The 26,825-nt window shown below is 44.7% G+C and overlaps 1 protein-coding gene across 11 annotated transcripts in view; it reads left to right on the top strand.

Annotated features, from left to right (window-relative positions):
* Positions 1-136: 136 nt before the first annotated feature.
* Positions 137-26,825, top strand: part of KIAA0586 — a 75,437-nt gene continuing 48,748 nt past the window's right edge. Inside the window, exons 1-17 of one of the 11 annotated variants that reach the window (XM_083433551.1) lie at positions 137-368; positions 2,857-3,212; positions 4,861-4,943; positions 5,711-5,777; positions 6,993-7,059; positions 8,911-9,076; positions 9,479-9,715; positions 11,046-11,211; positions 13,209-13,385; positions 14,993-15,113; positions 16,469-16,571; positions 19,919-19,960; positions 20,735-20,824; positions 22,791-23,014; positions 23,190-23,262; positions 23,469-23,624; positions 24,963-25,137. In XM_083433551.1, the coding sequence (XP_083289677.1) occupies positions 2,885-3,212; positions 4,861-4,943; positions 5,711-5,777; positions 6,993-7,059; positions 8,911-9,076; positions 9,479-9,715; positions 11,046-11,211; positions 13,209-13,385; positions 14,993-15,113; positions 16,469-16,571; positions 19,919-19,960; positions 20,735-20,824; positions 22,791-23,014; positions 23,190-23,262; positions 23,469-23,624; positions 24,963-25,137 (2,275 nt within the window). In that variant the 5' untranslated portion in view covers positions 137-368; positions 2,857-2,884. Of the gene's footprint in view, positions 369-2,856; positions 3,213-4,860; positions 4,944-5,707; positions 5,778-6,992; positions 7,060-8,910; positions 9,077-9,478; positions 9,716-11,045; positions 11,212-13,208; positions 13,386-14,992; positions 15,114-16,420; positions 16,572-19,918; positions 19,961-20,734; positions 20,852-22,790; positions 23,015-23,189; positions 23,263-23,468; positions 23,625-24,962; positions 25,138-26,825 lie in introns of all 11 variants that reach the window. The other 10 variants (XM_083433558.1, XM_083433554.1, XM_083433553.1 and 7 more) reach the window with 10 other exon arrangements.

The raw sequence follows: 26,825 nt of genomic DNA, 5'->3' as shown, positions 1-26,825 counted from the left end.
AGAGAGCGGGCGGGGCCTGAGGGCTTCGGCAGGTTAGGCGCGATAATGAGAGAGAGAGTTTAGGAGGGTGAGGCCGCTTGCGCAGTGGGGTTAGTTTCTACCCGGACACTTCTTCCAGTGACACAGACGAAGGGCGGGGAAAGAGGCGCCAGAGGGAGGCGCCCGCGTGCGGACGATGGGCGTGGGTTGTGCGCATGCGTGCTTCCCCTTCTCCTTTTAAAATAAGCGGCGCACGCGCGCTTAGCGTCCGGCTTTCGGATTTGTTTTGCAGGCGCAGGAAGGGGCTGGGCTCAATGTGTCCGTTTGGGAGCGGCGGGAGCCCCGGTTGGCGGTGCTGCTGTTACCATGGCAACAGGCGGTGCTTCCCGGTGGGTGGCTGTGAGGAGGGAGGAAGGGAAAGGGAGGGGGGTCTTCAGTGGGGGGGGGGAGGATGGAAGGTGAGCTCCAGAGAGGCAGAGCTTTAGGGGGACCCCCCTTCGCCACCTCTTTCCCTGCACCCGCTTTTAAATACATGGAATATAAATGGGGTACCGGGGGGGTTATTGTTTTGTTTTCTTTGTGTGCTTCTTTGTGCTTTTATTTGTTGTTGTTGTTTAGTCGTTCAGTTGTGTCCGACTCTTCCTGACCCCCTGGACCAGAGCACGCCAGGCACTCCTGTCTTCCACTGCCTCCCGCAGTTTGGTCAGACTCATGTTTGTAGCTTTGAGAGCACTGTCCCACCATCTCGTCCTCTGTCGTCCCCTTCTCCTTGTGCCCTCCATCTTTCCCAACATCAGGGTCTTTTCCAGGGAGTCTTCTCTTCTCATGAGGTGGCCAAAGTCTTGGAGCCTCAGCTTCAGGATCTGTCCTTCCAGTGAGCACTCAGGGCTGATTTCCTTCAGAATGGATAGGTTTGATCTTCTTGCAGTCCATGGGACTCTCCAGAGTCTCCTCCAGCGCCATAATTCAAAAGCATCAATTCTTCGGCGATCAGCCTTCTTTATGGTCCAGCTCTCACTTCCATACATCACTACTGACTGCCCTGTGATCCTCGGATGAAGGGGCAGTGTGCAAATCTATAACCTATTTTTTTTCTAGAAAAAGAGGTGCCATAACTCATCAGGAACACCTCCTTCTTTTTCTCTTAGAAAGGCAACAGCACGCACCTGACAGGCTGTCCGGAACTGTTCCAGCGAGTTCTGGCTGGGGGAAAAAAGCCCTGAATCATCATCATCATCTTATTATTTGTACCCAGCCACCTTGGGCAGCTTCGGACAAATATCAAAGCATAATAAAGCATCAGACATTTAAAACTTCCCTAAACAGGGCTAAAAATCAGATAGTTACTTATTTCCTTGACATCTGATGGGAGAGTGTTCCACAGGATGGGCCCTGGTTCTAGGTAGCTTCACTTTTCACAGTGAAGGAACCGCCAGAAGGCCCTCGGAGCTGGACCTCAGTGTCTGGGCTGGACGATGGGGATGGAGATGCTCCTTCAAGTGTACATTTGACGGTCGAACAAACAAATTAAGCGAACTTTCAGGTGGCATACCTTTGGATACAGCCAGCACTGGATTTACGGCAGTGTGGGCGGCAGAAACAGAATTTTTCATTTGACAGACGTAGGTCCGGTGAAGCCTAGAACAGTTCTTTAATTCTAAAGTGTTTGCATGCCTAGGACCACTTGTGTTCATCTTGGGGAGAGGACATTTTCCTTGTGGTTCAAGGGGTTGGGTGCCTTTATAGATGAATACCATGTCTTCCTTCCCCAAGGAACTTGGAGGTAATTACTGCCTTCTGTGAAGCCATCTGAAATTGTCATAACCCATGTAGAAGCAGAGGAACATAAGACTCTTGCACTCTATCCACATCCCATTTCAGGATCTCTGTTAACTCTGCAACCTTTGCCGTATAGGGATATGGCAGAGAGGGAATTGTGTCTCTGTGAACAAGAGCCTTACGATCCCTCTATACAAGTTGGTTGGATCACAGTTTAGTTTCTTCTCTGTAGTGATGGGAAGTTCTGTTTCTGCCTAGAATGTTCAGTTCGTAATAAGTTCATGAAACATTGTATCCTGACCTGTTCCTGTTCTTAATGCATGGTTGACTACATCTAGGAATGCGATGGTTATGCCCTTTTAAGTTTTGCCATATCAATCATTAGTTTAATAAAGGAGTATATCAATCATTAGTAGATAGTTTAACAAGGAGGTTTTCATACCTGTCTAACTCTGTGTTCCTTTCCCAACCTTTAATCTATTGATGATTAATGCCTATATGCAACCCTTGCTTTGTCTTTGTGTTAACCAATCAGCAACAAGCACATACGTGGCAATGCTGTAATATTCAATAAAAGGGACTCTCTGAGACATGCTCGAGAGATGCCTCCCGTATGACACTTGTCACTCGTCTGTCGTTTATTTCAACCCAACACTGTAGGATGTCATTTCAGATAGACTTAACAGTTGCCTACTGTGCATGTTTTTCTTCTCAGATCATCTGTAAACAAAACATCCCTTGGCACGCGAGGATGACATGCAGTACCCCTTTGTTTAAATGGGTGAAGGTGGTTATCTTTTGAGCATCTTGTACATTTTGTCATAAAATGTACATAAAATGTCATGGTGTTCCATTGCGCCAGAAGCAGTTTAGTCATGCTGGACAAATGCTGGCTCCCTCGGCCTGAAGCGAGATGAGCGCCGCAGCCCCTAGTCCCTTTTGACTGGACTTAACCTTCCAGGGGTCCTTTACCTTTACCTTTAATTTTGTCATAATCACAGCAATAAGTGATTGATATCCTAATCCTTGCACCTGTGTTCCCCTTTTCTCCAGTTGCTATGTGTGAAATTGTGGGTCATCTTGTGTTTTGTTTCATAGAAACTGACGCCTGTGCCGTGAGCTGTTAATGGAAGTGGAAGAGACGTCTGGTGTGAACAAGAGTTATTCTGATAGCCTCACTGCTGGTGACATTCTCATCCGCCCCACCAGCTTCCCCATGAAAAAGAAGCCCATTGACCCTCGGACAGCTGTGTCCGCTGACAGCAAGCCTGCTACTTGCACCAAGAAAAGAATACGCATTTCTGTGAAGAAGCTTCGGGAAGTGCCTCCACCCCGTCATCCGGAATGTGCTGTGTTGACAGCTGATGGTGCAGCTGATATTCCACCAGCATTGTTGGCCAACAAACCTGCATCTCATCAGCCAACAGCAGCAACCTCTGGAGATGTAACGGAGGGTATGTCTGTAGCCCTGCACAGTTTTAATTTTTTTGAAGTTAGTCAAAAACTTCATTTGTTATCGGTTGTGGTTTGTCTGAGGCTGTTGTCTCTCTATAGGTCATAACTAGTACAGACTCTGTCAAATATGTTCATTTAGCTGATGAGGAAAATGTCCAGTAAATTATGAATGTTGGTCGTCAACTCCCCATCACATTTATTTATTCAGATCATTTGTACCCCTCTCTTCAGCCAAAAATGCTTCCAGTGTGGCTTCCGTGAAATCAAAACAAGGCGCCCCTAACCGTGGGCTTGCATATATACATACATACAAACAAACAAATCTATCATATCTGTTTGATCACATCTGGTTTTGTCTTCTCTTACTTTCCCTTTGCATTGTCAGAGTGGTGACAGATTCACAGCCACTCTGACCACCTTTACAGTGGTACCTCGGGTTACAGATGCTTCAGGTTACAGATGCTTCAGGTTACAGACTCCGCTAACCCAGAAATAGTGCTTCAGGTTAAGAACTTTGCTTCAGGATGAGAACAGAAATCGTGCAGCAGCGGCCCGGCAGCAGCAGGAGGCCCCATTAGCTAAAGTGGTGCTTCAGGTTAAGAACAGTTTCAGTTTAAGAACAGACCTCCAGAACGAATTAAGTTCTTAATCCGAGGTACCACCGTACTGTGGTTTATCTGAGGTAAGAGAGACTTCCTAGTATGAGGCAGCTATGTCCTTGGAAGACTTGAACATAAGAACAGCACTCCCCTGTGGTTTCCAGCAACTCATATTCAGGAGCAATACTGTGAGGCAGAGCATAGCCATCATGAGTTCCTAGGTCCATGGGCAAACATTGTTAAGTTAAACTGCAGTTGTATTGCCAGGCTTGCTGTGGCTTTTCAGTTGCTCCAAGTGAGTGTAGATTGATTGAGTGATTCTGGAGTATTTCAGTGAAGACAGGACGGTGTTTGCTGTTTAGTTTAATGGATTATAACCTACATTACAGTGGTATGTGTTGATGGCATGTACAGGCTCTGTAGTTCTCTTTAGTACTCTGCTTATAGGAAGATTGTTTCCTCGGAGAGACAATGCCCCTGTGATTCTGGACAAATAGAAACAATAGAGCATGTGCCTCTCCAGTGCCTATATTATAGAGACATCTGTATTAGCCTCATCTCCCCACTACTCCATAAGTACCCAGCGCACACAAGACAATTCTATACCTCCCTGCTGCTTTCAGATACCAACCCTGCTACAACATACAGTTTTGCCAGGTTCTGCACAGTAGCGTTCAAAATTCGTTGGTTGATGACCTGCGCCACAAACTAGATTTAATGAACACCCATATCAGAGTGCTTTGTAAATTGATAGTCATAGCCTTTTATATACTAACCTTTTGAGCTCTTCCACATCCGTTTAATGCTCCTAACCCTTCTTTGGGCTTCTTTTAGATTCTTATCGTCTTTTATATATACCCTCTCTTTTAATAATTTTAGCTTTCCAAAATGTTTTACAGCTTTTAAATGATTGTACCCCACCCTACATATGCTGCTCTATGACCGTAATAAAGGTTTGATTGATTGATCAGTGCTCTGCAAGTATGAGCGCTATAAGCAAGATAGCAGTTAATCGAGATATAACCCAGTGAATTGACATTTCTTCTAGGTGTTGTAAGCAGGTATACCGGTAGACATTCAGAACTACTGCCAACTGAAAAAGATAGCGAGCCCTCAGAGTTACCTCCAGAGGTAAGCACAGTGGTATTCTGTTCTTCGGTCTACAGAGGATATTTCATATGCTTGCTCCTATACACCTTGCTTACCAAATATCAGAAGACTGTCCATTTGTATTTCTCTTTTGCATATTGCCTTTGCATCTGTACTGCAACCACCACCCAAGATGAGTTTTATCAGCTTCACAGTATTGTAATTCTGAAGTTACTGCTGTCAAACTGAAATATGTTGAAAATGTTTCTGGGTGCTTTTAAGGACTTGTAATTCATGATAGCTGAGACAAAATCGTTCTGCCTTTCTTTTTACTTCATTGTTTCCCTCTCCTTTTACAACCTTAGTGTTTCATTTTCTTAAACTTCTCTGCAAACCATATTTAGAAGCTTTTAAAAACAGCAACAATTGAGCTGTTAAGATGTTCACAGCCTGGCAATTGTACTGGAGGCTTTGCAGGTCAAATATTGTCGATTGCTGCTTTAAATGCACCTATTCAAAATATCTTCTGTATATTCTATATATTTGGCACATAAGGGACAGTTAAATAGTAATAAAACCAGAGTCCTTTAGGACTTTAAAAATGAGCAAATTTATTGTGATTTAAGCATATGGCATAATAAATTTCTGAGTTGTTAAGATGTCACAAGACCTTATTTGCTGCAATAAATTCACAATGCTACCCTCTGGAATTAAATAACAGTGTGATTTTATTTGATGAATATAAAATACATGAAAGCTTATTTTATATTTCTCTCTTACCTTCTTGCTCCTCGCCCCCCCCCCAGCAGGCTTATTCACACGACACTGGAGTACACATTCCTTCACAAGTAAAAGAGGATGGCAGCAAACAAAAAGGTAATGCAGCTCACTCCTTTGCAAATGCTCTCTGAAACTAGCAATGGTGTTTATTACTAGGTAAAAGTGCATAGGAGTCCAACTTTCGTTCCTGCTTTTATTTGTCCTTTGGGGACATTTCCCCCCATATTTCTGGGGGTTTTTTAAATACAGTGGTGCCCGCAAGACGAATGCCTCGCAAGACGGAAAACCCGCTAGACGAAAGGGTTTTCCGCTTTTTCGATGCGCTTCGCAGGACAAATTTCCCTATAGGCTTGCTTCGCAAGACGAAAATGTCTTGCGAGTCTTGAGATTTTTTTTCGCTCCCCACCCCCTTTTTCTAAGCTGCTAAACCGCTAATAGCCTTTTAGCAGCTAATCCGCTAAGCCGCTAATAGCCGCTAAACCGCTAATAGCGCTAATCCGCTAAGCCGCTAATAGGGTTGCTTCGCAAGACGAAAAAACCGCTAGACGAAGAGACTCGCGGAACGAATTAATTTCGTCTTGCGAGGCACCGCTGTACTGAAGATGAAAACCAGCATTTATCAAAGTAGTCAAGTACACAAAAGGCATACAACGGTGGCAGTGTTGGGGAAGTGAATGAGGGAAAGGAAGAAGTCAACACTTCTGGGTTCTTTCGAGGCAACTTCTGGGTTATTTCCATCTTTCCCTGGCAGAGAGGGAGGGCAGATGGGGATGGGGGGGTGGCATAATGAACACCACAGTTGCTCAGGCACAATGTCAATTGTTTCATAATCGATCAATGCGGCAAAAATTCAGTGGCTTCATGTGATATTTTTGTCTATAACTTTTAGGTGTGACTTGAGCTTTTAACAGTTAAAATCTTAGTGTTCTGATTGTGCTGCAATGTTGTGTGGCCAACAGTAGTTGTCCAGAATCCCGTTGAAAGCAGGGTTTCAGTTACAAAGTTAGAGAAATTCCAGATTCAAAATAAAGCCTGATCTCCATAAGTTGTAGTATTATGATGGTGATGGAAATTTCAAATCCCGCCCTTCCTTCCGAAGATGCCCAGGGCAGCGTACAGCAAAATGTTATGTTCTGTGTGAGGTTGGGATGAGGTGACGAGTGAGCCCAAGATCTTATCTCCCTCTTTATAGAGATTCTGATGATAAGTGGTATCTGAACAGGCCTTTGTTTTCGTTTTGTAAGATTGTGCTTTGTGAGCATTTTAGATTCTAATGAGTATAGTTTCTTCTGTTTTTTTGTTCCACATTAGCTGACATGTTTATTTCCCAGTATGATACTGGGCAGAAGGAGGCTGTAAGAGCTGTATTCAAGCAGAGGTAAGGAAGCACATGTTGAACGCTTCTGTTTACTTGATTCCATCTACAAATTCCTTCCCTCTTTAATGGCTCAAAAGTGTTACTGCTGTCTACTAATATGTTGGGGACACAGTGGGTGGAATGGCTGGAGAAAACTGGCAGCATTGAAAGCTTCTTATGTAGGGATCTTCTTATGTGCTGCGCCACTGAGCTTTGTATGCTGGTGGTGGGAATTAACTGTTTCTGCCTAGAACCCTGGAGAGCGCCTCCAAGTTGCAGCAGCCCAGGGGCACATTTGTAAATACAGTCATACCTCTTGTTGCGTTAGGTGCATGTTGCATCTTTTCGGCTTGCGAATACGGCAAACCCAGAAGTGTATACTTCCAGCTTTCACCGCATGTGCAGAAGTGTTCTGCACTCTTTGCACATGGGCAGAAGCGGTCTATCACGCTCTGTGCTTGCGCAGAAGCGCCGCTCTAGTTGCAGACTTTTCGCACCCCGGAATGGATCATGTCTGCAACTAGAGGTACCACTGTATTTTTAAAAAATAAAGCGGCCTCTCCAGGGTCCAAGCCTGGGCAGTGTGTCTGGAGGTCCTGAGCTGCCCTGATGACAAGACCCCCCCTTCTCAGCCTCGCTGATGTGGTCCAAAGAAGAGTTTTGGATTTGATATCCCGCCTTTCACTCCCCTTCAGGAGTCTCAAAGCGGCTAACATTCTCCTTTCCCTTCCTCCCCCACAACAAACACTCTGTGAGGTGAGTGGGGCTGAGAGACTTCAGAGAAGTGTGACTGGCCCAAGGTCACCCAGCAGCTGCATGTGGAGGAGCGGGGAATCGAACCCGGTTCCCCAGATTACGAGACTACCGCTCTTAACCACTACACCACACTGGCTACAGTGTGTACGAGACTACCGCTCTTAACCACTACACCACACAGGAAAGCAAGCTGTTTGGTGCCAGCTTGGTTGCAGGAGTTGCCAGAAGGCAGTGTACAAGGCGTCACCCAACTGCCTTATGGGCTCCATTCTGTATTTGTGCATGGTTTACTCCTGAGCCCTTTTTCTTCTCCCAAAGATGTCCTGCAAGGCAGCGGGTTACTGCATGAGCACTACAAAATACCCATTTTACTGAAGTCAAATTTGTGATATTAGGAACCATCCCCCAAACAGAAGCCCAAACACACTCAAAATAAAATACAACACAGCCACAAAGAGCAGGCAATCTCCAGACTCAAAAATTTTAAAAAGACAGGGGTGTACTTTGTTGTTTTTTAAAAAAAAGCACAAGAAAAAGAAGAGGAAAAAAGGTAAAAGAAAAAGAAAAAAAGTCAATACATAAAAAAGAACAAAAAACACAATACATAAAAACACAAAAAAGCAAAAACAATTAAAAACACATCCAATATTTATCCTTATCTTTCATTAACTTATTTCCTCGACCCCCTCACACCTCCCTTTTTTGTATTCCGGTTATTAACTATATCAGCAAATCCTTTCCCTCTTTCACTGCTTTCTGTCATTTAATTATCTTAATTTATTTTAACATTATCTTACCATCAAAACCTTAAAATTTATTTATACTTAACTCCTTATAATGTTTCTACTAAAGTCGGCAGGGGTGTACTTTGAGGCTTCAAGAAGTAGATAGATTGTAGAGTTCGAAAGCACCCCAAGGATCATCTAGTCCAACCCCTGCAATGCAGGAATCCCAACTAAGATGAACAAGTAGTATGTCCTGGTGTAAAACATCTTACTTCATGTACCAGGTTTGAAGTGACATTAGTTCACTGAAAATACTTTTAAGGGGGGGGGCGGGAATGGCTCTTACAAAATAAAATAATAACACTTTTCCACGCCTGTTTTGTATATTTAGAATTCAGACTGTTCCTGTATTTAAAGAGGTGAAGGTCCAACTGCTGGATGATTTATGCTCTGACAAAAAGGACAGTACCAAGTCAACCCAAAGCGAGATAGAGTCAGCTACAACCATCGCAGCTGCCACAGCAGCAGCTATTGCTTCCACAGCCCCACTTTTCAAAGTAAGTAACTGGATTCATTTTTTATTTGTTTAAAAAATATTCCCCACCTTTCCCCTCCATGAAACAACTTGCAAATATTTTTAAAAATGTAAACAAACCTTTGTAAGCTTCCTGTAGAAACTAAACCCTCCAAGATTTTTTCTTGGGGGTGTGGGGGGGGTGTTGAAAGGTGCATGCATGTGTGTGTGCTGGAAATAGAATTTAGATCTTGTTTTCAGAAAACCTGAATTCCCTTTTTACCAAACAGACCGCTTAGAAATTGGAGGGTAGCCCTCCAGTTCCTTGGACCAGACTCAGCCATGTTAAAGGGCAGCTTTTCTTGCAGCCCAAGGACAACCATCTAGGCTTGGGGGAGAGAAGTTCTGGCCTTCACAACTTATTGGCTTGCATCTTTCCCTCCAGGTCCAGAGCGACTTGGAAGCAAAAGTGAGCTCTGTGTCCGAAATGCTTACCAAGTTGCAGGAGACAGACAAACAGCTGCAGCGTGTTGCAGACCAGCAAGCCATCTTGAAGGCTCAACAGCTTGAGGGGCCCCCTTGCCACCAGAGAGTCGGCGAACTTGAAAAGCAGATGAATCAGTTCATGGAACAGCGAATTCAGCATCTGGAAAATTTGCAGCAGCAGCAAATGAATATTCAGGTACTGGCATCATCATCATTATTATTATTGTTTTATTTGTACCCCAGCCGGAGCCGGGCTCAGGGCGGCTAACATCATGAAACTAAGACAGCATACAAAGAGCATAAGAACATAAAAACAGGCAATCAATTAGTTAAAATACATCTTGAAATTACCGTATTTTTTGCTCTATAAGACTCACTTTTTCCCTCCTAAAAAGTAAGGGGAAATGTGTGTGCGTCTTATGGAGCGAATGCAGGCTGCGCAGCTATCACAGAAGCCAGAACAGCAAGAGGGATTGCTGCTTTCACTGCGCAGTGATCCCACTTGCTGTTCTGGCTTCTGAGATTCAGAATTTTTTTTTCTTGTTTTCCTCCTCCAAAAACTAGGTGCGTCTTGTGGTCTGGTGCATCTTATAGAGCGAAAAATACAGTAGTTCAGAGCAAAATCTGGACAGATGGCGGTCCATGGGTAAAATTGAGAGTGGTTAATATTCTCCAGAGCCAACTGGTACCACTGGTCTTATAAAGGACCTGTGAGCGGGCTAGGAGGCCTCTTTAATGCTTGTTCTTATACAGAAAGAAAAGAATCAGACTGAACCCCAAAGGCCTGGTGGAGGCCACCTTAGCTGGTCCCACCCGATTCAGCAGGCTCTGGTGGGGAAGGGGGGAAGCAGCTTTTGCCAGCCCACTTCTGCACGCTCTTCTCAAGATCCAACCCACAAAAACACACAGAATGGCACCCTTAGGAGGAGACACACTGTTCCTGTATATGCTCCATAGGGTTGGGGGAGGGTACCCCCAGAACAGATATGGGGTGAGGAAGCAGAGGGGGAGAATGTTCCCTTATGCAAAGAGAAATCCTTGCAACCCTTAATAAATAAACTTCTTGACCTTCCTCCCAAAGGAGTCTGGGGTGCCAAGCAGCATAACAGACCAACAGCACATTATAAATAAATAAATGAAACATTTGGAATTGGTCGAATTTCCTCGCAACTAATATTCTCAGGATTTCCAGGAACGGTACCTTTGACCCATCAAATGGCTGGATGAACAGGGATGTTTAAAAATTCCTCTTGAATGTCAATGTGGTAAACAAAAGGCACCTCACCAGGGAAGACATTCCGCAAATGGGGAACTGTTTCCAAGAAGACCCTTGGATAAAGGGAGGGAGGTCTTTGGAGTCTAGGGCTAAGCTGGAGGCCATGTGGGCAGCCCATAGAGGTGGGCAGAGCCCCTGAGCTACAGGCGAGTATTTATGATATTTTCTCTGCAACTGATACTGTTTTTTGTGTGCACGGAAGTTCTTGCCAAGCTATTCCTGTGTTTGAACTGAAACCTCTTTCTCCTAGTCCCGTTTGATTAGCTCTGCACTGAACTCGGGTGGCTTCCAAGATGTCAACACAGCAGCTTCCAAAAGAACGGCAACACATGCCATGAATGCAGGCAAGCCTCTTACTGACCCTATCTCTGCTCACCAGCATGGTTTTTTCCCTTCCAACGCCATACCTGCACAAGGTGAGAGGCATTGGGTTGCTCTGATTCATATAGAACTGCAAAGCAGTTAAAATTCAGTTAAAATTGTGTGTTTTCTAGCTCTTGTCATCTTCAATTTAAGACTCCATAAAAGGTAGACCAGGCATGAGATTAGGATTGCTTAATGCCCCAAAGCAATAATGGCAAAACTAATTACAGTGGTGCCTCGCAAGACGAAAATAATCCGTTCCGTGAGTCTCTTCGTCTAGCGGTTTTTTCGTCTTGCGAAGCAACCCCATTAGCGGATTAGCGCTATTAGCGGTTTAGCAGCTATTAGCGGCTATTAAAGGCTTAAGGGATTAGCGGATTAGCTGCTAAAAGGCTATTAGTAGCTTAGTGCCTTAGAAAAAGGGGGTGAGAAGCGGAAAAAACCCCCCAGGAATCGCAAGACATTTTCGTCTTGCGAAGCAAGCCCATAGCAAATTTGTTTTGCGAAGCACCTCCAAAATGGAAAACCCTTTCGTCTAGCAGGTTTTCCGTCTTGCGAGGCATTCGTCTTGCGGGGCACCACTGTATTGCCTTTAGAGGCCTGTTCAGCTCAGTTAAGACCACACCAAAACATGGTTAAAATTAATCATAGTTCAGAACCCAAACTATGATGTGAGCTTCCAGCCATGGAATGGCTAAACCATGATTGTCTTCTCAGATTCACGTCATGGTGTAGCAGCCTATGGTGGCAGAGCAATGGCCACGATCCTAATACCAAACCTACTTCAGATCGCAGTTTGTGGTTTGCCAGCAATCATAAATGACGGTTTTTCAGTTGAGACATCTCAATGCTTATGCCTCCTTAACCAAGGGTTGCTGTGACTTCTGGATCAGAGTCCCTGTGTTGAAATGCATAGTAGTGAAAAAAGCAATGGAGAGGTTTGTGTAGCTGCGGCTACTGAATAGTAGCTGGGTTCTAGTACAAACAGAATAGTGAATTGTGAATATTCTGCCTGTGAATAGGTTACGGTAAATGTCCCAGCTGGAAGACAGGAGAGACAAAAGGGCATAACTTAAGCAATCTCTTTCTTTCTTTTTTAAAAGATATTTATTAAAAGTTTTATAGTTACAGGGAAAAAAAGTATACAAGTAAAAACTTTAACAGCAAAAATAAAAAGGAAAAAAGAAAGAAAAAAGAAAAAACAATACATCAAAACGACAAGAAAAAAAACCCAACACATTTAAAAACACATCCAATTTCCATATCTTATCTTTCATTTACTTATTTCCTCGACTTCCTCACACCTCCCTTTTTTGTATTCTAGTTCAAATTAGTTAAATCAGCAAATCCCTTCCCTCTTTCTCAATTTTTTTTTTGTTTTTTTGTTCCATAGTTTATCTTAACACAATCTAACATTAAATTTTCCACTTCAACCCATTAACAATCAGTTTTTGCTTAATTCTTTATAACATTTCTGCTAAACCCATATAGCTTCATTCCATTATTCTTCTAACATTCATTAATTTTGCAATATTTCTGTAAATATACTTTAATTTTTTTGAAATCTTCTTCCATCAACTCTTCTTCCTGGTCTCGGATTCTGCCAGTCATTTCCGCCATTTCCATGTAGTCCATCAGCCTCATCTGCCAGCAATCTCTTTCTTTCATCCCCACTTCCCTCTGTTGGTTTCTACTGACTACTGAAAGGTTTCTTAAATTGAAAGATCGCTTCTGAAACATGTTCAGGTTTGGGCAGATCTCCACAAGTCCATAACTCTGGAGCAGTCACCAAGCACGTATTGTAGCTCATGACATGTGTTTTAAGTACTTACGAAACAGATGGGCATGACTATAATCTGCCACTTGCTTCCTTCCAGATATCCAGCTCTGTTTTGCAAAATGTGTGTTCTCTTTATCTGAGAAGTTGAGACTGTTGATCTTAAGGAGGTTATTTTAACCCCTGGCATGATTCTGGTGATTTGCTTTTCACTGTTCACTCTCTTTAATATGCTTTTTTCTAATTGGGCAAACCTATCTTCCCACATTCCAGCATGTTCCCGGAAACATGAAAGCCGCGGTATTAGTTCGCAGAAGACACCAGCACCACGCAGATACGCTCCTGTGCCGGTATCTAAAGATACTAAAATCTCACAGAAACTGGCAAAGAGAGAACAACCGGTTGGAGAAAAAGAAAATGTGCAACAGTCAACTTGTGGAAGAACTTTGGGTGAGCTCCAGGAAGCTTCAAAGCTTCTCTTTCTCATTATTGATGTGGATCTGCCCACTTGCTGTTTCCCCACAACCATGACTCTTCTCACCTACATCAACAGTGCTCTGGCTGGCATTAGATGTACAGTGGTGCCCCGCAAGACAAATGCCTCGCAAGACGGAAAACCCGCAAGACGAAAGGGTTTTCCGTTCTCAGAGGTGCTTCGCAGGACGAATTTCTCTATGGGCTTGCTTCGCAAGATCAAAATGTCTTGCGATTTTTGAGGGGTTTTTTCGCTCCCCAACCCCTTTTTCTAAAGCACTAAGCTGCTAATAGCCTTTTAGCAGCTAATCCGCTAATCCCTTAAGCCTTTAATAGCCGTTAATAGCCCTTAAACTGCTAATAGCGCTAATAGCGCTAATCCGCTAATGGGGTTGCTTCGCAAGACGAAAAAACCGCAAGACGAAGAGACTCGCGGAACGGATTCTTTTCGTCTTGCGAGGCACCACTGTATTGTTGTTTTTTATCAGCACCACTCGAGACTTCACAGTTTTCAAGCATTTCACACTCTTTGAATGTGTATTAGGCTTTTATTCTAAATAAGCCTTCCAGCTTGTCCATTACAGCTCAAAAAGAGTATCAGGTCAGGTTTAAGGTGTTGGTTTTGACCTTTAAAGCCCTTTGTGGCTTAGGGCCCTCGTATTTACGGAACTGTCACTCCTGGTCTGCCCTGCAGAGGACCTTAAGGTCCATGAATAATCATTGTTTAGAGGTGCTGGGCCCTAAGGAAGTCAGATTATCCTCCACCAGGGCCAGGGCCTTCTCAGTGATGGCTCCGACCTGGTGGAATGCTCTGTCCCATGAGACCAGGGCCCTGCAGGATTTAACTTCCTTCCGCAGGGCCTGTAAGACAGAGCTATTCCGCCTCGCCTTTACTTTTAATTCAGCCTGATCTTTTATTTCCCTTCTCTTCTCTTCCCTCCCCCTCCCCCTTTTATGAAGATCACCCACTATGAGACCCCACAGCTAATTCTCCCCTGGTCTCCTCGCTGGCCCAAAAAGGACTAATTTAGCCAGCTAGCCCTGGTGATCATCTAATGTTTATTGGATGGATTTCCCCCCTAAATTTATTTTAAATTTTTTAATTTGTTACTCATGTTTTATACTGTATTTTATGCTGTTTTTTGTTGCATCAATTGAGTGTTTTAAATTTGTTGCTAGTTGCCCTGAGCCCAGTTTTCTGAACCGGGAAGGGCGGGGTATAAATAAATTATTATTATTATTATTATTTACAAACCCATATGTGAATTTTACAATTCTCTAGTATTCATCATGTTGCGTCAGTATTTTACTAATGCTCAGACAAGTAACATTATTACAGCCAATTTGCTACACGCCTACCTTTAAAAATCAGTGGGCAGTATATGATGTCTGCTCACGCATATGCATAGATATAATTTATAAATACATAAATGCTATTCGTTCTGGGAAGGAAACCAGGAATGTAACTATCCCATATATGTGTCTCTGTGTGGGCACACACACACACACACACTTGAACGTGCGCACACACTATACTCTGCCCTATTCTGCTATAATATGGCATGCTCTTTTTTCTCATCTAGGTGGAGGGAGACTTCTAGAGCACATCTTGAATTCTCAAGAAACCCCATTAAGCCAGAGTGCATCTTCTTGGAACGACCCCAGAAGTGACAATGTGATGCCGTGGTGTTTTGGAAGAGAGCAGTAAGCATCTCCCTTGTTAAAAAGCGAACAGCTTGTAGATATTTGATATCCTAGAAACTAAATTTGACCTGCAGCGATATCCTAATCTCTGTTCAAATAACGGAAATAATAGAAAATCAAGGGGTTTCCATTTTTGGTGATTTATATAACACTGCTCCCATAATTCCTAGCTGAACTCTGTACATGCTTGAGACGTGTGTTTCATGGAAGAGACTGTCTTCTTTAAAAGCCTTGTTTGCATAGGCATGAGGTTGAAAAGTACACTTGCATACTGTGTTTGAGCTTAACTGTGCTAAACAGGGCAACTGACCCTTGAACTTTGTCCACCTCTTTTGTACCTAGCCTGAACTACTGAATTAGAATCAGACAAGTGGAACCCGCAGGAAAAAGTGGTTGTGTATACTCCCTCCTAAAAGGAGCACTTGTATGATTTCCCCCATCGTTTGATCCTAGCAGGGCTTTTTTGTCCTCTTTCCACCCCCTTGCACCTCCTTCTATTTTCCTTTTCCAGGTGACAGTCAACAGTCCATGGCTGCTGAGCAGGCTCAGTCCTCATTCGACTGTTGAGAGGGCTGCCCTGCCCCCTTAGGGGTTTGTTTTTTTTAAACTACTTCTGCAAATCTTGGGGTAACCCCAAGCATGCTGATACTTCCTCTTACTTCTCAGTGGGCCTTGTTTGGCTACAATCCACTCACCACCTGAGTTTCCCGTTACAAGATGTGATGCTGTGTCTGCATCCGTTAACCAGTGCATACAAGCAAAACCTGGGGTAAACATTTGTTCTCAGTTCCCATCCAGTGGTCAGGTGTTTTGCTTTATTTACCTTGGATAATGGCTATTTTATTGTCTTGTGTTTGTTTTAAGTGATGGAGAAGTGTGAAATTCTCAAATTGGGTAAAACTTTTGTCTTGTGAACCACCCTGAAACCTCATGATGAAGGGCCATATATATAATAAATAAAATAAAAGGGCTAAGTAGCAAATTGGGTAAAAAAAAATAGTTTTTACCCACACCAGCTCTGCCAACATATGGCAGCTTTGGTGGCCAATAACATGGCTTTGCTTAAGCATCTGTTTCCTTGCCTTTCTGGACTTTTTTGTTCTTATAGGAATGTGTGTCCCTCTCCAGAGTTGTGTAACTTGATTCATAAACACCCACACTTTGGTTGGGATTTTCCCTGATTCTCAGTAGTAGGTGGTGAAGGCCAATTGCTGGTTCCTTCAGCCTTGATTCAGCACTTGCCTGTAGTCTAGACAGTCTCATAAGAAGAAATGCAGGAGTGCTGAGAACTCTGAAATAATTCTTTGTAGCAGATCGAACATTCAGCAGACTGAGCCCTTCCCTGCATCTAAAAGCACGCTTCAAGATCACAATCCAGTTGAGAGAACAGTTAAGAAAGCAGATGCAGTGCTTCACGATCTCGGGCAACTGAAACGGGACATGCATGACATCTTGCAGGTAAAGCAAAATATGACCAGGCTGCTGAAATAACTTGATTGATTATTGATTGATTGACTAGTTAATTTCTGTGCTGCTGCTTGTTGTTGTTTAGCCATTTAGCCGTGTCCGACTCTTCGTGACCCCATGGAGCATGCCAGGCACTCCTGTATTCCACTGCCTCCCGCAGTTTAGTCAAACTCATGCTGGTAGCTTCGAGAACACTGTCCAACCATCTCGTCCTCTGTCGTCCCCTTCTCCTTGTGCCCTCCATCTTTCCCAACATCAGGGTCTTTTCCAGGGAGTCTTCTCTTCTCATGAGGTGGCCAAAGTATTGGAGCCTCAGCTTCAGGATCTGTCCTTCCAGTGAGCACTCAGGGCTGATTTCCTTCAGAATGGATAGGTTGGATCTTCTTGCAGTCCATGGGACTCTCAAGAGTCTCCTCCAGCACCAGAATTCAAAAGCATCCATTCTTCAGCAATCGGCCTTCTTTATGGTCCAGCTCTTACTTCCATACATCACTACTGGGAAAACCATAGCTTTAACTATCTCTAAGCGGTGTACAAAAAACTGAAGCAACATCAGCCAGCCTAAATACTACAAAAAATACAGTCACATGTAGAAATGTTAAATTAATACAAAGATACTAATATATATAAATCAATTCACTTTCCTTCTGACACTACTTCCCTCTCAGCCTCCGGGTTCTAACTCCAGGTCCAAACAAACTCTCAGCTCACTCACTAAAGTCCCACAATGAGAAGAGATCCTACAAACAGCAGATATCGCCCTAGTCTCTCATTCTAGTCTTGCTTGTTCTGGGCAGGCCCAAGATGCATGGTCTTTCCTCCGGCTGCCCACACCTGTGTCCCATTCAGCTGCCCTCTCTCCACCCAGTTCCAGGTGCAGCAGGTTTGCTGAGTTTGCCAGGGGGTCCAAAGGATGGGAAGAGGGCTCTTCTCCACTCACAGCTCTTTCTTCACCCTCTGTCCTCTCCTCCAGCTGCTTAACAACAACTTAACAACTTAATAGTGGGAGAAGTTGAAATACTTGCAAGCAGGAGCCTGAAATTTGAACTTGCAGAGGTGGTTTCTGCAAATGAAAATGTAGCAGCGAGGAAATCCATTTTTCAGACTCTTCTCACCTGGAGTACTGTGTCCAGTTCTGGGCACCACAGTTCAAGAAGGACACTGACAAACTGGAACGTGTCCAGAGGAGGGCAACCAAAATGGTCAAAGGCCTGGAAACGATGCCTTATGAGGAACGGCTAAGGGAGCTGGGCATGTTTAGCCTGGAGAAGAGGAGGTTAAGGGGTGATATGATAGCCATGTTCAAATATATAAAAGGATGTCACATAGAGGAGGGAGAAAGGTTGTTTTCTGCTGCTCCAGAGAAGCGGACATGGAGCAATGGATCCAAACTACAAGAAAGAAGATTCCACCTAAACATTAGGAAGAACTTCCTGACAGTAAGAGCTGTTTGACAGTGGAATTTGCTGCCAAGGAGTGTGGTGGAGTCTCCTTCTTTGGAGGTCTTTAAGCAGAGGCTTGACAACCATATGTCAGGAGTGCTCTGATGGTGTTTCCTGCTTGGCAGGGGGTTGGACTCGATGGCCCTTGTGGTCTCTTCCAACTCTATGATTCTATGTAAGCAGAATAAATAATGCAAATGGCATGCAATGGCTGTAATTCAGTGAGCGCCTTACAACTACTGATGCATGTTGGCTTAAAAGCAGTCTTTGCTACTTGGGGTTTAGGAGAGAGGGCTTGCCTTCTGGAGGAAAGTGGATGTTTCACTGCACATTCAGTGTAGTGTTGAATTTGGGCCGGGGGCACCTGGTGTCAGCACTCTGCTAGCCTATGTAGTTCTTTGGAGCCATACAGCACTGTTGTGAGGGAGCAATGTGAAATAGCCTGAGTGCACTCCTGCCCCAAGCTCCTTTTGCTTCTTTCCTGGGTTGCGGAGGCATTGTTAATTATTAAATGTGGAATCCACATTTTATTGCAGTACAATAGGCTTTCGTAACTGTTCAGCTGTCCTGTCGAGTTGAACTTTGGTGGGCATGGAGGGTAACCTAAAGGACGGAATCAAGAAGAGAACATTTTCTCTCTCCCAACACATGATAAAATTAGGCCTTCTAGCGTGATGAATAAGGGCATTACTTGGGGTCACAGAGGTGGTGGTGATATTATGGCCTACAGTAGGAAGACACAAGTGCATATTAGAACTCCATACAGATAGCCTTAGTGAGATTTTAACTGAGAGTTCTAGCATACTTTCTTTCCAGACAAGTTGCTGCGCTCGTCTCTTGCAGCAAAAACAGCTTAGCCCATCATCACGTCAAGCATCTGACAAAGTGGGCTTGAGTCTGTACAAACTCATGTCATAATAAATCTGTTAGCCTTTAAGATGCCTCATGATTCTGGTATGTTGTTGTTTAGTCGTTCAGTCGTGTCCGACTCTTCGTGACCCCATGGACCAGAGCACGCCAGGCACTTCTGTCTTCCACTGCCACCCGCAGTTTGGTCAGATTCATGTTTGTAGCTTCGAGAACACTGTCTAACCATCTCGTCCTCTGTCGTCCCCTTCTCCTTGTGCCCTCCATCTTTCCCAACATCAGGGTCTTTTCCAGTGAGTCTTCTCTTCTCATGAGGTGGCCAAAGTATTGGAGCCTCAGCTTCACGATCTGTCCTTCCAGTGAGCACTCAGGGCTGATTTCCTTAAGAATGGATGCGTTTGATCTTCTTGCAGTCCATGGGACTCTCAAGAGTCTCCTCCAGCACCATAATTCAAAAGCGTCAATTCTTCGGCGATCAGCCTTCTTTATGGTCCAGCTCTCACTTCCATACATCACTACTGGGAAAACCATAGCTTTTACTATACGGACCTTTGTTGGCAAGGTGATGTCTCTACTTTTTAAAATGCTATCTAGGTTTGCCATTGCTTTCCTCCCAAGAAGCAGGCGTCTCTTAATTTCGTGGCTGCTGTCACCATCTGCAGTGATCATGGAACCCAAGAAAGTAAAATCTCTCACTGCTTCCATTTCCTCCCCTTCTATTTGCCAGGAGGTGATGGGACCAGTGGCCATGATCTTCGTTTTTTTGATGTTGAGCTTCAGACCATATTTTGTGCTCTCCTCTTTCACCCTCAATAAAAGGTTTTTTAATTCCTCCTCGCTTTCTGCCATCAAGGTTGTGTCATCTGCATATCTGAGGTTGTTGATATTTCTTCCAGCAATCTTAATTCCGGCTAGGGATTCATCCAGCCCAGCCTTTCGCATGATGAATTCTGGTATATTGTACTTTATATCTGTGTAAGGAACTTTATCTTAAGTGTAACAGATTCTTTCTCCCCGCTTGCCTTACAGGATGCAAAGGAGTGGAAGTCGGACATGAATAGTATTATGAAGGTTCTGCGTCAATTTGTTTGTTTTTAAATTATGGAGACAATGCCTTGGAGCAATAAAATACCCTAAAATCAAATACCTCTAATCCAGTTTACGGCAACCTGCTGGTCCCCAGAGGTTTTGGTCTACATACAACCCTGGGGCTGATGAAGGTTGTAGTCCATAATTTCTGGAGGGTTGGCGAAAGGCTCCTTTAAACATTCGACTGCAGGACGTGTGAGCAATGAAATCACTAAAAACCATAGCACCCAGCTGCCTACCTTGATTCTGCCATAACCTTAAAAGTGGGGTTTTAAAAGCAGGGCTGGACCATGTACAACTAGAAAGGCAGACCTGATGCTTGCATCTGCCAGGCATTCATTGCCACGTAGTTCATTCCGTTTTTGAAGCCATCGGCACTCCTGGTCTGTGGCTCCATCTGGCTTCATGCACTAGCGGCAAGCTAGCCGGTTGCCAGACTGCAACAGCCTGGGTGCACCTTCAGTAAAACTACAGGCATTTAAATGTTCCTGTTCTGTAGTTTGTATAGGGCCTGGCAGCAATGCAGTGCTATGAAGCTCCCACCACCTCTCTTGAAACTTGTGTACCAGTTCCCTATACCATGAGAACTAAGATTCTCCAAAAGGGCTTGGAAGCTGGGGGTGGGGTGGGTGGGTTCTCCTACCGCAAATGGCGTTGGCCTGTTGCAGACACGTATTGCATGGCCGAGTAGTTTTATTTACTTGTGCAGATTGCCTTGGGAGTCAAAGGGCCACACTTTCTCCTTTTAATTTGTAGGCAACCTCGCACTACAGAGACGTCACCCGACAGAAGGATCGCCTGCCTCCACATCAGTCTGTCTGTTCGCTGTGGCCGTCATCATCGGAGGTGCTTCTACAGGTTCCCACAACTGTGGTGGGTGGTGATTGGGGTGCCGTGTCTGCGGAATGCTTTCCTGGTCCCCACAAGAGCTGTGTCCCTGGCACCAGGCAAAGACCTCATCTCCCCAGATCCTGGGCTGAAGGCTTTTTGTGCTGCTTCTAAATTTCTGCCATGTTGTCTTTATAGTGGTTATTATATTTCATGCTTACAATTATTTTAGTAACCTTATTTAGCCTAGCCAACCCTCACAGGGTGATTATGTGGATAAAATGGAAAGGGTGGAGAGCCATGTGCACCACCCTGATCTCCTTGGAGGAAGAGTGGGAAGGGAAGGGAAGGAAAGGAAAGGAATGTGTCAGGGAACTGCCCTCGGAGCCAGAGGGAGAGGGAGGGCTCCAGAGGGATTCCGGAGAGCGTCCCGGGAGGGAGAGAAGCAGCACATCTTCTGGGGAAGGAAATCAGCATAGCACCAGTGGAGAAGGGGGGCAGATGGGGGAATCGGCGAGGTGGCTCCAAGACTCCTCGCCGGGGACCAGCGGGGAGAGCACGGGTCCTCCGATGCCCACACCCTCCCTGCGCAGAAGGCTTCCGCGCAGGGAGAGTAGGCGTCAAAGAACTTTTATGCTGGAAGAAGTTCAAGAAACGCCCACTGACGGATTCTGCCAGCGACTGAGACAGCCACGGGCGAGTGGCTGTCCAGACAGAAAGGGTTCACTCAGGCAACCCACCCAGGTGTGGCGCCGATTTACGCACAAGCAACCCCCTAGAACCATTACAGAAAGGAAAGGAAAGAAAGGGGTGGTTCCTATTTGGGACTTCCACCATCATGGCTGTGTGGTCAGGAATGCACAAGATTGCAGAAGACGGGTGTACACAGTGATCTTCATACAATGAAAATTTCCGGTTTTGTGGCTGTTTTCCAGGATGTTTGAATCGGCAATAAATGAAAAAGTAAATTATTATTATTATTATTATTATTATTTTATTTCATTTCTATACCGCTTTATATTTTTAAGAAAAATCTCAAAGCGGTTCACAGCATATTAAACGTCAATAAAACAATGCAGAATCAAACATTTCCGAAAAAAGTCAAATATAAAGTACACAGTCAAAGCAACACAATTAACAGGAAACCAAAATACAATTTCAAAGATTTCAAAATAAAACATTACAAAGGTTAATTACAGAATACATATTTAACACAAACAAAGTTAACAAAAACAAAATCTTAAACATTTCAAACGACAATATTGCTAAGTGAAGCCAAATATGAAATGCACATTTAAAACAGCATACTTAGGTAAAGGTAAAGGTACCCCTGCCCGTATGGGCCAGTCGTGTCCGACTCCAGGGTTGCGCGCTCATCTCGCTCAAGAGGCCGTGAGCCGGCGCCGTCCGAAGACACTTCCGGGTCATGTGGCCAGCGTGACGAAGCTGCAGCTGGCGAGCCAGCACCAGCGCAGCACATGGAAACGCCGTTTACCTTCCCGCTTTAAAGCGGTCCCTATTTATCTAATTGCACTTAAGAGTGCTTTCGAACTGCTAGGTGGGCAGGAGCTGGGACCGAACGACGGGAGCTCACCCCGCCGCGGGGATTCGAACCACCGACCTTACGATCAGCAAGTCCTAGGCACTGAGGTTTTACCCACAGCGCCACCCGCGTCCCTATAAACAGCATACTTACCAAGAGAATAAAATATGTGTGACACGGCTGTTTGGCAGGCACAAAAAGATGGGGCAAAAGAATCCAATAATTAGGATTTGTTGTCAGGCATAGCGATGTCCCTCCAGTCTCCCCAAAATAATACCCAAGGCTTTGTTTTGGTTTTAACTGGAGTTGACAATACTGGTGTCAAACGGAGGGCAGTTGCTTCCATTAAGCACTGCTGACCTTATCAGGGTATCTGGCTGATCAGCATTGAGGACAGTCCTGAAGATTTGAAGCTCTGATCCCATTTTGTTTGGATTGTAGCAAAAATACCCTGTTGCCCCAAGCCTTCCAGAACTCCAGGAGCTTTCGAAGTCAGCCATTCTTCAGACAACCATGGCTTCCAAATCCATACTGAGGGATGCTGAAAAGATCCTGAGAGCAGTGCGCAAGAACAAGAAGCTCCTTGAAGAAAACCTGGAAGCCATTATCCGTGCCAAGGATGGGAATGCTTTGCACGCCTTCATTGACGAGTTGACAGCAGACAGGTAGAGCTCTGTGGCAGTTATTTTTAATCCTGTGTTGATATACCTAAATGCCAGCAGCAAATACTGTATTAGGCAAGCTTGGTGGTTTCAAAGTTTTTAGTTTTGTTCACTAGATGCAAGTAAAAAAAACAAAAAAAACCCATCCTAAATTAGATCACTTCCTTCTCTCATCTAGAGATGTCCTAGAAGAGATACGAATCAGAAAGTCTGTAGATGAGTGGATTAAGACAATCAGCATGGAAATCCAGGTATGGCTTTTAAGAACCACCTATTGATACTTAAGTCTTCATATTTTTAAAAGCTATATTGAAGGGGAAATTATACAAAAGAGAAAGTGCATGTCGTTACAAAATAGAAGGCCAGATAGTTGAAAGAGTCCATCAGTGATTTTGGTCGAAAGCTGCTCCCTTGCTGTCCTTTAACCTTACCAGCTGCTTTTACATTTTGCCTTTAGGATGAAATGGCAAGGAATGATGTCCTCGAGGCACAACGGGCTGTCAAGACAATGAAAGCCAGCAGAGAAACACATGCAAAATCTCAGTACCCCACGGGAATCCCAACTAAAAGGCATTTGCCTGCAGCAAAGCCCACTCCAGTGCTAGCAGATAAGGTGAGACTGAAGAGTTTGGGAACAGTCAGGGATTCTTAGCTCTCCTCAGCAACTTCCATGGACCGAGGTTTGGACCAACCATAGTATAAATGCTAGAAATTATGCTCTCCTCTCTCTCTCTAAAAAATAAATAAATAGTATATTTTCCCTGCCGTAGCTCAGGGCAACTGATTTCAGGGACCTTGGGTTGTGGAACACATTCTCCAGGTCTGGATTCTCATATAGCCGAGTTTTTCTTTTTTGGTTATGCATTTGGATACCTCTTACCGTATTTTTCGCTCTATAAGACGCACCAGATCATAAGACACACCTAGTTTTTGGAGGAGGAAAACAAGAAAAAACATATTCTGAATCTCAGAAGCCAGAACAGCAAGAGGGATCGCTGTGCAGCGAAAGCAGCAATCCCTCTTGCTGTTCTGGCTTCTGGGATAGCTGCGCAGCCTGCATTCGCTCCGTAAGACGCACACACATTTCCCCTTACTTTTTAGGAAGGAAAAAGTGAGTCTTATAGAGCAAAAAATACGGTAAGTTGTTGTAACCAAATTTGCATGATGGTTGCTTTTGGATCAAGGTGGCAGGCTGAACCTTTTGAACCTGCACTGATTTTAATCACCGATTTCAGAAATGCGCTGGGGTTTTTTGTTTGCTTTCTTTTAATTCCCAGGCAACGCCAAGTACAAAGCCACTGGTGGCATAAGCTACCCTGAGAGCTTTGTTGAAGATCTAGGTATAAATCCCTATAAACAAATGCAGCATCGCTTGTATCATTTGCTGGTGCCCTTTTGCTCAAGCACTATGTCTGCCAATGGTGCTGCACAAATAAATAGCAGTACAGTGGTACCTCGGGTTACATACGCTTCAGGTTACAAATGCTTCAGGTTACAGACTCAGCTAACCCAGAAATAGTGCTTCAGGTTAAGAACTTTGCTTCAGGATGAGAACAGAAATCGTGCTCCGGCGGCGCGGCAGCAGCAGAAGGCCCCATTAGCTAAAGTGGTGCTTCAGGTTAAGAACAGTTTCAGGTTAAGTACGGACCTCCGGAACGAATTAAATACTTAACCCGAGGTGCCACTGTAATTGTATCCTACATTTGCACCCCACCTTTTTCCGAAATGCTTGGAATAGTTAATCCCGTTTTATTCTAGCAACAACACTGAGAGGTGGTTAGGTTGAGAGAGTAAGTTGACCAAGGCCATCCCATCAGGTATTTCAGGCCAAATCTCTGCCATCCAGATCCAACTCTCTCTCTCTCTCTCTCTCTCTCTCTCTCTCTCTCTCTCTGCCAGCATGTTGCCTTTTTTATTAAAAAGTTTCAGAGTCATTTTCTGTTTTTTGCAGGGGCCTCTGAAAAGATGGACGGGAGCACGAAATGAAGATTATCTCTCTCAGATATACGGCCGGCCGATTTACCAGGGTCACAGGAGCACACTTAAGAAATCCCCCTACCTGAGGTTCAACTCGCCTTCTCCCAAATCAAAGCCTCCAAGACCTAAACTGATAGAGAGTGTTAAGGGTAGGTAAAACGCCTTCTCCACCCGCACCCTAAAAACCAGTGTTTCAAACGGTCTGCCTTCATTTCCTGTTTAAAAGTTCTTTCTCCTTGATCTTGTAAGAAGGCTTCATGGCAGTTTCATTGGCATTGCTTGGCGTAAGTGGCAGGTTGGTGGGGCTCATTAGCGTGGGCTTGATGTTTATGGGATTGATAGACTCGGTTGAGAAATCCATTCTCCCAGAATTTCAGAAGAGCAAGCTTCCTTTGGCTCCATGAAAGGGCAGTTCCACTTAGGCAGGTCAGGGCACTGAATCAGTTCCTAACATGTAGGGCCTGAGCCCAGGGGCCAGTGGTGCTTGTGCCCTTTGCATGCTCCCCCCCCCACAGCTGGATGAATGGCAAGCTGACCGCCCTCCATGCTTTAAGCTCAGATGCAAAGTAAATCACAGTGTGACAGCCAGAGAAATTACATTTTTAGACCTCTGAAGCTTGCTCTAAAGCAGAGGTTCCCAAACTAATTTGGCCTAGCACCTCCTTTTCAGAAAAAACAATTACCGTATTTTTCTCTCTATAACACGCAGATTTTTTCTCCTAAAAAGGAAGGGGAAATGTCTGTGCGTGTTATTGAGCGAATGTGTGGTCCCTGGAGCCGACTGGTGCGAGTGGAGGCAAAAATCAGGCAAAAATCAAATCGCGCGTCTCGGAGAAGGCAAACCTGAAAAAAGGAAGCTGCTGCTTTCCTGCATTCTGCCTCAGGGTCTTACTGCCCACCCTCTTCTGTTTCGTTGCTGTGTTTGGGAAAGCCCCTCCCCTCCAGGCAAGCAGAGGGGAAAGCAGAGCGTCCTTCCTTCTAATTCCTCTCCGTGCTCCGGTGCTGCTGCTGCTGCGTCTAGGGACTCGCAGGCAGCCGGAAAACATGCAGGTGGGAGAGAGAGAGAGAGAGAGAGAGAGGGAGCGCTGGCTGGCTTGGGTGGGTGGGTGGAAACTTTTGCCTTCGTTTCCTCCCTAACCCGTTAAACCCCTCTCCTGCCTTCTTAGCCAGCTGCTTCTCTGCTCACCCCTCTCGTGCTCCTTGTCCCTTCTGTGTTTTTCCTTCCCTCCCCACTTAAAATGTGGTTAAAAAGCATGGATCCACATGGATTCTCAGGATCTTTGCATTGGGTCACCCCAAATTCACCATCAGATCACATAGCATGTCCATGGCTACAGCCTGCCCCCCCAAAATCACGCACCCACTGTTGCCTGGGGCTGCAATGTTGCAAAAACGTGGTTAAAAAGCATGGATCCTCAGGATCTTTGCATTGGGTCACCCCAAATTCACCATCAGATCACATGTCTGTGGCCACAGCATGAAGCACAAAAATGATACATCCACTGTTTCATTCAGAATTTTTTCCCCCTTGTTTTCCTCCTCTAAAAACGATGTGCGTGTTATGGTCAGGTGCGTGTTATAGAGTGAAAAATACGGTACTCGGCACCTCCCTGGAAATCTACGTCCAGTGTGGTGTAGTGGTTAAGAGCGGTAGTCTCATAATCTGGGGAACCGGGTTCACGTCTCCACTCCTCCACATGCAGCTGCTGGGTGACCTTGGGCCAGTCACACTTCTCTGAAGTCTCTCAGCCCCACTCACCTCACAGAGTGTTTGTTGTGGGGGAGGAAGGGAAAGGAGGTTGTTAGCCGCTTTGAGACTCCTTAAAGGGAGTGAAAG

Source organism: Podarcis tiliguerta, assembly GCF_965153285.1.
Source record: "Podarcis tiliguerta genome assembly, chromosome: 1".
NCBI classification, from domain to species: domain Eukaryota; kingdom Metazoa; phylum Chordata; class Lepidosauria; order Squamata; family Lacertidae; genus Podarcis; species Podarcis tiliguerta.
This window is presented reverse-complemented; position numbering and strand designations above follow the sequence as displayed.